The following is a 12478-nucleotide window of genomic DNA, read 5'->3' on the forward strand; positions in this document are numbered from 1 at the left end:
CAAGTTTTTCTAGTTCTGTCCCAACGATCTGTCTTATGTCTCACCTATTCTCCCTACCCACACAGTGACCTTCTTAGTTCATATCTCACTTTTACTATTGGACTAACTTCCTAATTGGTCTCCCTGCCTGAGGCCAATCCCCACTCCAGTCTGTCCTTCATACTGTTTCTTTTATTTCTTTTAGAATAAAAAAATTTTTTCAAATAATGAAAATACATCTTCTCTTCTTATTATGAGCACTACCTTCCCATAACTTTGTAGATGTCATTGAGTGACTACCTCCCCCAAATTCACCACCCTATGAACAAAGTGTTAATAAAACTCTTCAAACATAGCTAGGCTGATCTTCAATTGGCAGACAGTGAGTTTCCAGCTAACAATATGAAGTCTAGACTAAATAACCTTTTCCTCTGGCATACCTTATGAAGCATCTGAAATATCAGAAGACTTTAATAATGTGTATATGTATACTTTAAGGATCTTGCAACCCTTAGTAGTTGCTATGGTCCAAAAATTCATCATCCTCTGGCTCACCTGCTGACAAGCTTCTTCATACTTAGCCATATCAGTCCTTTGACAATCGAGTTCATTACCAGGCCTATAGTTGAAACCTTTCTCATTTGGCAAGGCCTCCCTGTGCTTGATTTTTACTAACACCACCTTTGAGAACTCAGCTTCAACATCTACACCACAAATAAGCATCAGAATAGGAGTTATTTTCAGCCTTTGTTTTGCCATTGCTTCATCTTCTGGCTTGATGAACTTCAAAAGAACTTGACACATCTCCCTTTCCAGTTAGATTAGAGTCCAAGGTGGTCCAGACTAGCAATTGTTTCAGATCAGAGAAAGCCAAGTTACTCAAATTGTATCTCTGCAGTCAAATCTTTGAATGCTCAGTTCCTCTAACCTGAAGAAAAAGGTTTCTTCTTTTTTTTTTCTGAACCACTTTCCAAGATTTGGAAAGTTTGTATATAAAGTTACTTGTAAATGACCCCTCTTCCTAACAAGTTTTTTCTCTTGTTTCCTCTTTTGTTCAAATAAGCTTTGCTTTCCTTGTAACCCTACTTCTTGAATACTTGCCTTTTTGATAGACTAAATGAAAATTATTTTTTCTTTACATGCAGCTTTTTAAAAATAAATTAATTTATTTATTTTTAGTTTTCAACATTCACTTCCCTAAGTTTTAAATTTTCTCTGCCTCTCTCCCCTGCTCTCCCCCTTCTCCCCAAGACAGCATGCAATTCAATATGGGCTCTAAATATACATTTTTTTTTTGGAGGGGGGGAAAGTAGGGCAATTGGGATTAAGTGACTTGCCCAAGGTCATTTGACTAGGTTAGGGGTGTGTTTGTGTGTGTGTGAAATTTCTGAGGCCAGATTAGAACTCAGGTCCTCCTGACTCCATGGTTGGTGCTCTATTCACTAAGCCACCTAGCCACCCTAAATATACATTCTTATTAAATGTATTTTTATGTTAGTCATGTTGTATAGAAGAATTAGAAGGAATGGGAGGAACAATGAGAAAGAAAAAAACAAAACAAAAAAGAGAAAAAAATACTATGCTTCAGTTTGCATTCAGACACCATATTTCTTTTTCTGTATGTGGATGTCATTTTCCATGAGTCTTTTCGAGTTGTTTTAGGTCTTTGCATTGCTCGGAAGATTTCAGTCTATTAAAGTCAGTCATTGTACACTGTAGCTGTTACTGTATACAGTGTTCTCCTGGGTCTGCTTACTTCACTCAGCATCAGCTCATATAACTCTTTCCAGGTTTTTCTGAAATCTGCCTGCCAATTGTTTCTTATAGCACAATAGTATTCCATTACATTTGTATACCTCAGCTTGTTCAGCCATTTCCGAATTGATGGGCATTCCCTTAATTTCCAGTTCTTGGCTTCCACAAAAAGAGCTGCTATAAATACTTTTGTACAAGTGGGTCCTTTTCCTATTTTTATGATCTCTTTGGGATACAACCCTAGAAGTGGCATTGCTAGGTGAATGGGTACATGCACATATTTATAGCCTTTTACATGCAGTTTTAAGACCTTGAAGTACATTTTCTCAAGAAGTTTACTACCTTTTTTCAAGTCATTTTGTATCCTGTAATAGAAAGTAACATGTCACATAATTACCCATTAATACAGCTGATGATTTTTTGCTACTTGTAGTCAATCAAAAAATTTTATAATTTGTAGATAGTACCTTCTAAAAGTTCTAGAGGAGATAAAACTGGGTAAACCAATGACAGTTACAGGGACATATGAAAGGCCTTGTAGGGAAAAAAAATCTGCCCTAGACAGTTTTAAAATATTATTTTGTAACAAGAGTAACATCTTTTTTTTCTTGAGAGCTTGCAAATTTGAGAAAAGCCTTGAAGGAGAGGGGAAGGAGAATTAAACCAATCTTTATTTGCCATATTTGATTTTGAATGAGCCTTTGGTTGTTTCTGAAAATCAAATCTATCCTCAAAGGATGAAGAATTGTTAGCATTGAGTATGTTTTTAAATTAGAAGGTCCCAGAAACTTAGGAATTCCAAAGGAGGATCCAGGTAATGTTTCAGGCAAATGTAGCATCATTTCAATAAGCATTCAAACTCATAAATAAGGGATTCCTAACCATTTTTGTGTTGTGGACCCTTTGGGCATCCTGGCAAAGCCTATGAGCCCTTTCTCAGAGAAATAGTTTTAGATGCATAAATTAAAATGCATAGAATTACAAAGGAAAGAAAGTTTGGTGTTTTTTTTTTTCCCCTGTCAAAGTTCATAAACACCCTGAAATCTGTGCACACCTGGTTAAAAACCCCTTGCCTAAAGTGACCGGTTAGTGGTAGAAAACATTTATCTTGTTCATAAGACCATAGCATATTAGAGCTAGAGATTTTACAGGTTATCGAATGGATGTGTGCATGTTTCTTTTTATAACCAGTAACATCTGATAGTTACATAGAATAAAAGTTTATTGGTCCTTCCTGATGATTCTAAGCATTATGAACGGACCATAGTATGTCATTTGGAGTGGAAACTCACTATGTTGTTTTTGCTTTTATTTTTTTTTTCAAATGATCATCAAGCATTTCTTAAAGCAACTACTTTGCTAAGTGCTAAGGATACAAAGAAAACCCAAAACACACACCCATGCTGCCAAAACAAAACAAAATAACAGTCCCTGCTCTCAGAAACTTATGATCTAATGAAGGTATTTTGTATCCTCAGTGCCTAGAACACAATTCCATAATTGTTATTAAAGATTCAAGTTGTTTAACTTCTATAGCAGTGCTCAAAAGGACAAAAAAAAAACCCCACCAGGATAAAAAATAACCACCAAAAAACCAGCCTCCTAATATTATTTGTGGTTTTCTAATTTTATTGCAAGATTCTAGTATAAACCTTAAAAAAATATAGTAAAAGAAAAAACTGTGAACTCACTGAAGAGATTAAAGATAAAAAAATTATGTTTAGCTATTTTAACAGCTTCACGGGGGAGGTCAGATAGTATCAAAATCAGGAAGCCCTGTGGCAAAGTGCAAAGAAAACTAGATCTGAAATCAGACAGGTTTGAATCCTAACTCTGACCCTTAGCATTTCAACTTTGGACAAGTCACTTTGAACCATTCTTCTCCTCAGTCTCTCCAACTTTTGTGATCCTAAAATCTGGATATCTACATGCATTTTCATTTTTTTTATGTAAATCCCATTCCTTTAACATCTTAATTTTGCCTTGTGTTGCCAGAAATAGATTTGCTAAATTCAGCTGGTCACCATTACTGCCTTACAGAAACTTTTCATGAAAAAAATTAACATAGTTTCCATTTCTCTTGATTCTGCATAAATCTGTAGACTTAGCCTAAAGAAGAAAACACAGATAAACCTCACCAAGCCAGAACTTGAACCAGGATCCCTAATGGAGATTAATATTTTCCCCAGCAGTCTGCCCACTGAATCATGGTCTAATTAAATTGTGCAGATTTACTGAGTTTGCATTTAAATATTAGCAGAATCGAGAATGGGTATAGGTGAAATGAGTTAGAATCTTTTCTGTAAATGGGAAGTTAAATTATCACAGTAATTTGATTAAATCATTTTAAAATCTTTCAAGCTAAATCATAGCCTTTAAAGAATAGTTTGAAGTCTTAATTGCTATTTGTGAGCGTATCTCTCTGCTGTTTGTTCTCGCCTCATTTCCTATGACATACTACAATATATCTCCTAGGGAATAAGAAGACTGGGGAAAGAAAAGGCTTAGGGTAAGGGTGGGAGCTGAGGTGGGGGTGGGAAGACTGTCTTCAGATAGTTGAGGGGCTGTCAGTGTGGCAGGAAAATTAAGCTTATTCTTTGCTGTTTCATAACTGGTGTAGAAATTACACAGAGGCAAATCTTGGCTTAATGTAAGGAGGGACTTTTTTGACTTTTGAACAATTGGAGCTGTGTTACAGCTGAAGCACAGGATGCCTTGTGAGGGACTGTCTCTTACCTAGTGTCCAAGAAGATACACTCATGGACTAATGATGTTATTGAGAATATGCATGTATCATATTAAGAGTTTGGACTAGATGGCCTCTGAGGACACTTTGAACTCTTTAAGCAAAAGAAAAGTATCTGATCCATCAAGGCACAGAATCTAGTATTCAAGAGTTCCTCTGAGCCTCTTAATTTATTTTCCTCTCTATCTTTTTAAATAGTTTTAATTAAAAAAATTTTTTTTCTATTACATTCTTAGGGGTAAGTAAGGTCATAAGAGCCAATATCAGAGTTGAGTAATACTTTGTGAGTTCTACCAACTGCCCTCAGAAATAGTCCAGACAATATTACATTTTGATTAACCATGTATACCTGTTAAAGGGATCTTTTTCTTTCTTTTTTTCTTAATTTGGGGGTAGAAAATTAAAAAAAAAAAATAACCAAGACAGGGCAAATGAAACCATGTAGAAGAGAAGAATAAAGGGGAATGAAGAGAAAAGTATCTGTAAGAAACGAAGAAAGATTTGTATATGACACAGAGTATTCTCTGACATTAGCTACTTAGTCTGTCTAACTTTGTCATAAAAGCATTCCTTCATAGGTTTACATAAGGCAGAAATTCAACCTTATGTCAGGGAAAGCTTATGAGCACAACAGCCTTATCTTAAAGAACTTTTCTTTTTAAAAATTCATATAACACTTGCAGATTATTTAGAAGCCTATTAGGGAATTCATCCACGACTCCTAATGTAGATGGTTACTGCTTCATCAATAGTGTGACCAAAAGGGAAAAGATGATATTATAAAGAACAAGGCACAAAGCAAAATTAGACTTTTTTTAAAAAATGTCAGTGGCATGTAGCCTTTCCTTTCATTTAATTAGATACATTACTTATTTTACTTAAAATAAAAACATTGGTGTTTTTAAAAACCAAGATTCCCATTTTTGCACACTTTTTCAATTCCTTGAATTGTGTGCAGGATTTGACTAACTGCATATATCTTAGGGCCTGCATTCACTGAGAACCAGAATTATTAAACATGTAGAATCCCCAAAGGACTCCATTATGTGTAATTAACAGATAAACTGTCATCAGAATCAATAAAACGTGCTAAATGATTCAAACTTGTATATAATTAAGTGTCTGTTTTAGAGCCGGAGCTGTAACTTTTATTTTTTTTTTCTCCATTTGCACATTTCTTTTTAGAATGATCATTGAGCCAACCTTTTTAACCCTTCCTTTGCTGGAGTTGGATTTTTAAAATTATCCATTTTAGATAAAGTCCCTGTTTCAGATTTGAAGAATCTATGAGAAAGCTGTCATTTATAAAATACATTTTCTCTCTGCAATGTAGGCTGCCTGTAGTAATAGCCAGTTGCTTTTTTCTTTAAAGTTCTATTGACCCTGACATTTTATTTCTGTAGATTACAAAAAAAGTCACCATCTTAGTGTTTGTGCTTACCTCCCTTTCTGTTAAGAACAGAATCACTCCTCCCCCCCGCCCTGCACCCCTTAATAAGTTTATGTCTCTTGCTTTACAACTTATCAAGTGTTCTCCTCACTGCAATTCTTTGGGTTCAGGGGTACAGGTACTATTATCCCCATTTTACAGCTGGATACAGTCCCAGAGAAAGTCAAATGACTTGCTTAGGGATGTATAGCTAGTGAGTGTCAGAATCAGAATTGGAATCCCTGTCTCTCCTAATTCTCCTAACTCCACAGTCAGTGATTTTTCCACTATACTAGGCTAACTTTCAATTAGAATCATAATTGTCTTGAGACTGGGACTGAGTCTTATATTTTTATAAAACATATAGAGCTCATAGAAACTTGGAGTTGAAAGGATTTTTTTTTTCAATTATCTAGTTCAACACCCTCATTTTCCAAATGGGAATGCTCTTAGAAATAGTCATTTTTAATAGAATTACACAACAAGTTAGTAGCAAGGATAGGGTCAGTAACCAGGCTGCCTGTTTCCTAGTCACGTGATCTTTTCACCATGGCACCCACTATATTCTGAATAGCACATAGCTATCATACACATGATAAATGCTCAATAAATGTGTAGGATCAGTGAATTATTGTTACATGTTTAAGTATTTTTTTCATTCCTTAAGGAAACAACTTAATTTCTGAATGAAAGATGTGATTGTAAGTTTCCTCCTCCCCTCTCCCCATAGCAGCATTTGAAATTATCTATTATTTGTCAGTTATAGACTTTTTTTTTAAGTCTAATTGTAAAATGAACTTGAAAGTAATTTAAAGGTCATAATCAGATTGTAACCTATTAGTATTTTTGGTCAGTTTTCAGTATAATGCTTTTCCATTGACACTTTAGCTCTGCTAAAACATGTTTTGCATCTTTTTTTTTCTAGATTCAATGCACATAGAAGATGTTGAAGCAGTTCAGAAACTTCAAGATGTCTTACATGAGGCTCTTCAGGATTATGAGGCTGGTCAGCACATGGAAGACCCTCGTCGGGCTGGCAAGATGTTGATGACTCTCCCGCTTCTGAGGCAAACCTCTACCAAGGCTGTGCAGCATTTCTACAACATCAAATTGGAAGGCAAAGTTCCTATGCACAAACTTTTTTTGGAAATGCTGGAGGCCAAGGTCTGACTAAAAGCACCCTAGGCCTTCCCATCATGCACGCTGAAAAAGGGGAAAATAAACAAGAGAGTTAATGGCAAAGAAACTTTAACAAAAACAAAAAAAATGACTGCACTGATCATTTAGCAGCAAGACTGTGATGCAGCTTTCAACTTCCTCTGTATCTTTTGATGCAGTCTCTCTACTTTATCTCTTATCTCATTCACTTTCTCCCCCTTCCTTTGTTCCTTTCCTACCTCTTCCTTCCCCTCTCCTCTCTCCTCTCCTTAATTCTCTCTCATTAACCTTCCCTCCTTCTTTCCTTCCTTCCTTCCACTGAACTTTTTCAAAAAGAGGTCTCTAATTGAAGAGAGATGGAAGCCAGCCCTGCCAAAGGATGGGAATCCATAATATGGATGCCAGTGAACTTACTATGAACCATAATGTCCCCAATGACAAAGGAATCAAAGAGAGAACCATCGTACCTAACAGTAAAATATAACACAGTGAATTGACTCGATGCAGTATTAGATTTCACAGGAGCAGTCTCTAATTAGACAACTTAAGCAACGTGGCATTGGCTGCTTCTTACCATTGCATTTCCATCTAGATCAGTTACAGCCATTTGATTCCTTAATTGTTTTTTCAAGTCTTCCAATTTATTAGGTTTAGCTACTATGTAACTTTTTCAGGGAATAGTTTAAGCTTTATTCATTCATGCAATACTAAAGAGAAAGAAAAATACTGCATTTTTGTGCTGGCTTTGAACAATGATGAACAATAATGAAGGACAAATGAATCCTGAAGGAAGATTTTTTAAAATGTTTTGTTTCTTCTTACAAATGGAGATTTTTTTGTACCAGCTTTACCACTTTTCAGCCATTTATTAATGTGGAAATTTATCTTATTCAAGCAATAGTTGAAGGGAAGGTGCATATTATCACGGATGCAATTTATGTTGTGTGCCAGTCTGGTCCCAAACATCCAGTTTCTTAACATGAGCTCCAGTATAGCTAAATGTTCACTGACACAAGGGATTAGATTACACCCACAGGGGCTATGAATAGTCGTATATATAAATACCCCACATGGAGGACACATCTGTAGAATTGTTAGAAGAACACATCTGTACCTGAGAGGTAAAGTTGTCATTTGACTTCTAACTGTAGCAGTGGAAAAGAGATGAAATACTGCTCATCTGCAAAGTTAGGAACATTTCCCAGAAGGAGCTGTGAGCCAATATTTGTTAGAGGCAATAAGTTAAATGCCAAAATTAACAGAAATTGAGAAAGATAGCAAACACCTGACCAAATTCCAAAATCGGACTTGTGTGAGTTTATTCATTTAGAATTTTGTTTCTTGGGGCTTGATTTCAATGGCAGTTTTTTTTAACCAATAGCAAAACAAGACTACGTGCTTTTCAACCAGTATTGTCACAGCATGAGAGTCAGTCAGGTTCAAGACTGTTAAAGAGGTGTAATCTAATGTGTAAATCAATTAGATGCCCCCAGAAAACTACAGTCGCTAAATAACCAATAAACAATAACCTCCATCCAATGCTATACCAATGTACCAGTGTTAGTAGCTGCTCCCTGTATTATGTGAACATTCTTATTCTATGTACACAGATGTAATTAAAATTGTAATCCTAACAAACAAAAGAAATGTAGTTCAGCTTTTCAATGTTTCATGTTTGCTGTGCTTTTCTGAATTTTTATGTTGCATTCAAAGACTGTTGTCTTGTTCTTCTCGTGGTGTTTGGATTCTTGTGGTGTGTGCTTTTAGACACAGGGTAGAATTAGAGACAATATTGGATGTACAATTCCTCAGGAGATTACAGTAGTATATTCTATTCCTTACTGGTAATAAGGTTCTTCCTAATAATAATTAAGAGATTGAAACTCCAAACAAGTATTCATTATGAACAGATACACATCGAAATCATAATATTTTCAAAACAAGGAATAATTTCTGTAACAGTTTATTATAGAATACCAATGTATAGCTTAGAAATAAAACTTTGAATATTTCAAGAATATAGATAAGTCTAATTTTTAAATGCTGTAAATATGGCTTTTACTCAATCATCTCTCAGATGTTGCTATTAACTCGCTCTGTGTTGTTGCAAAACTTTGGTGCGGACAAGTTTCCAAAATTATCGCTACTTCGTGTGCTTTAAACAAAATACCGTGGGGCTGATGTTCTATCAGCCTTGTGCTAGAAATACTGTGTATCTATCATTAGCTATATGGGACTATATTGTAGATTGTGGTTTCTCAGTAGAGAAGTGATTTAGTGTGATTCTAGATAAATCATCATTAGCAATTCATTCAGATGGTCAATAACTTGAAATTTATAGCTGTGATAGGAGTTCAGAAATTGGCACATCCCTTTTAAAATAACAGATTAAAAAAAAGTACAACTCCTGGGAAAAAAAGGTGCTGATTCTATAAGATTATTTATATATATATATATATAAGTGTTTAACAAAAAAAAAAATAATAATGATAATGTTTATTTTCCAGAAGATTTGTGCTGGTTTTAAGTTAACTACTATTCAACTACATATATATACTATAATATATATGTAATATAGCTAATATATAAACATTGTTTTTCACTGTATCACATTAAAGAACCTGGGCTTCAGAGTCAAAAGCCAAACAACCTAAGAGATAGAGATGTATTAAAGGAGAACAGTGCAAATTTAGTTTTCTTTTTCAGCGACTTCTGGCCATACAAAGGACAACTGTCTCAAGATTCCGAAGCAAAACTGGTCAAAAGAACCATGTGGACTTTAGTAGGGTAAATGCTCATCTTCAACCTTGCTGGAGGGGAGTTCTTTTAAGGTTCAATCAAGACCACTTACTTAATGTGAAGTTTGGGAGTGTTTTAAAGGTTTAGCCATGATGATTTTGATTTTTATGTTCACTTCAGTTACTTTTTTCTTATTTAAAGCAATATGATTGTGTGACTCCCAGAAGTTACACTTGTGTTTCAATCAGATCAGATTGTTGTATTTATTCCACTATTTTGCATTTAAATGATAACATGAAAGATATAAAAAATTTAAAACTGCTATTTTTCTTATAGAAGAGGAAATGGGTGTTGGTGATTGTATTTTAATTATTTAAGCGTCTCTGTTTACCTGCCTAGGATAACATTTTATGGCAGTCTTATGTGCAAAGATCGTAAAAGGACAAAAAATTTAAACTGCTTATAATAATCCAGGAGTTGCATAATAGCCAGTAGTTAAAAAAAAAACAAAACTGAAACAAAACAAAAACCATGTCTATAGCTGTAGATGGGCTTCACATCTGTAAAGCAATCAATTGTATATTTTTGTGATGTGTATCATACTGTGTGCTCCAACAAATGTCCATTTGTGTAAATGTATTTATTTTATATTGTATATATTGTTAAATGCAAAAAGGAGATATGATTCTGTAACTCCAATCAGTTCAGATGTGTAACTCAAATTATTATGCCTTTCAGGATGATGGTAGAGCAATATTAAACAAGCTTCCACTTTTGGTTGCTCTTCTGTCTTGTTTCCTTTTTTTTTTTTTTAATATGAAAGAATCAAATCAGTAAACATTGCTCCTTGTTACTTCAATTCAAAGAGTAGCTCTGGGTACCTGTCCCCTTAAAATAAAGTAGGAGTATGAATAAGAGCTATATAAAGGCTTGTCAGAATGAATTCCAGGGTGCCATAAGACATTTTGCATATTTAAGAGTATGCAAAATGTCTCCTGGCACATTAGAATTCATTCTGACAAGCCTTTATATAGCTCTTATTTAATCTTAAAGCATCTCCACATCAACCTGCATTACTCAAAATCATCGCCTCTCTGTCAATGTCATAACAGAAAACTTTCCTCCTATTTTAAGATCATATTAAAACTGCTAGAGATACCTATTATTTCCCTCCATCAACAATTAAATTCCCCCAGCCCTCCACCCCTGAGTTTAGCTTGTCAGCAAACCCACGCGTGTGTCGCAGATAGGCTAGCTAGCGATGGCTAGCCGGCATTTCTGAATGGGGTAGCAAGCCCTATAGTTAGCTGTTCATTAAGAGTGGGAGCTTTCCTCGAATTTCAAATGGTTAAATATCTCAGCTTAAAGCCACAGCCACTGGTTCTCCCTCCCCCCCTCCGTCCCTCTCCTTGCCTTCTACGTTTGGAAAGGTCGAAGCCCTTGCTGCTTGGGGTCAAGCTGTTCTTCCAGTGGACCCTTCTGGAGCCATCACAGAAGTGCTAATGTGTGCTTTCCTTGCCTTTTTAGCCTATCTTGATAGTATTTTGTCATTGTGCTTGCCCAGGATATTTCTCACCTTTCAGTGGCAGCTGGTTCTCTGGAGAAGAAAGCTGATGACACAAAGAGTACTGAACTGAGTGGCATTCGGGGACTTGAAATTACCTAAATCACTAAAGCCAGCTAGCTACTGAGATAACTTGGCTTGCCGTCTGGTTTTTTTCCCCTTCTATTTTGCTACGTTTTGAACAGCAATACTAAAGTATGATATAGAGGGTAACAGCTCTTGCCTTTGATATTTTACTGGTACTTGAGAAGACCTCAAATAAAAAGTATGATAGACAACTCTAAAAAGGGCAATCATGCATGAAATCTTCAAATGAAATCCCAATTTTTTCCCCCTCAAGAACAGCACTGACAGTGTATCAACTTTGTCTAGCTGAATCTTCTCAAATACAGAGGTATTGTTAGGGGTTTTTCCACTAAGGCATAAGGCATCATTGCCGCCTCAGACTGAGAGGAAAAGAATCATTAAAAGAAAATGACTCTGAAGACTTAGCACTTTGGAGTTTGCCAAAGTGTAAACAATATTCTGCTTTATAAGATGCTTAAGTTTATTTTTTTTTAAGTTTGGATTTTTTACTTTTTTTTTTTAAATTGGTTTCTTATTGATAATCCTCTTAATAGCTGACATTGCTACACAAATACAGCAAAGAGGGTGTTAGAAAAAAGAAAAACAGAATTTTCCATATAGCTGGTCCAGCTTATTGAGCTATAAGTAAAAGGCAAAAAAAAAAAAAAAAAAAAAAAAAAAGTTGAGTACTTGAAATCACAAAACCAGTGAAATACTGCCCTTGACTTCACTGACCTCCACTTTTCCCTCCCCCAACCAAACACATTTTATTTCATGACTCCCAAGCTGCATCTTCTGGTTATGCCCCATATAAAAACAGAGATGCCTGCTTGCAGACTTGGTCTGCAGAATAGCTAACGATCTTTTTTTTCCCCCACTCTTTCCCCCCCCTCCTCCCCCAATCTTCCCAGTCCTCAACCTTTTCCCCTTCATTTGGCCCTTGGCAGCTCTTTGAAGGCAATATGGGAATGGCTGAAAATCCCTCTCCCTACAAACCTGTACACAAATCTTAGTAAATTTAGATCATTCTCTGTGGTGTCTC

At 35.5% G+C, this 12478-nt stretch overlaps 1 protein-coding gene across 11 annotated transcripts in view; it reads left to right on the forward strand.

Annotated features, from left to right (window-relative positions):
* The window catches only part of ESRRG (estrogen related receptor gamma), a 696148-nt gene extending 687816 nt beyond the window's left edge, over window positions 1-8332 (forward strand). For all 11 annotated transcript variants that reach the window (XM_069066032.1, XM_069066031.1, XM_069066035.1 and 8 more), the window contains one exon: window positions 6835-8332. In XM_069066032.1, the coding sequence (XP_068922133.1) occupies window positions 6835-7079 (245 nt within the window). In that variant the 3' untranslated portion in view covers window positions 7080-8332. The remainder of the gene's footprint in view (window positions 1-6834) is intronic.
* Window positions 8333-12478: the final 4146 nt, after the last annotated feature.

This window comes from Petaurus breviceps, unplaced genomic scaffold, assembly GCF_028583685.1.
Source record: "Petaurus breviceps papuanus isolate PSGF00001 unplaced genomic scaffold, PetGlider_PUasm1.0 90702, whole genome shotgun sequence".
Taxonomy (NCBI): domain Eukaryota; kingdom Metazoa; phylum Chordata; class Mammalia; order Diprotodontia; family Petauridae; genus Petaurus; species Petaurus breviceps.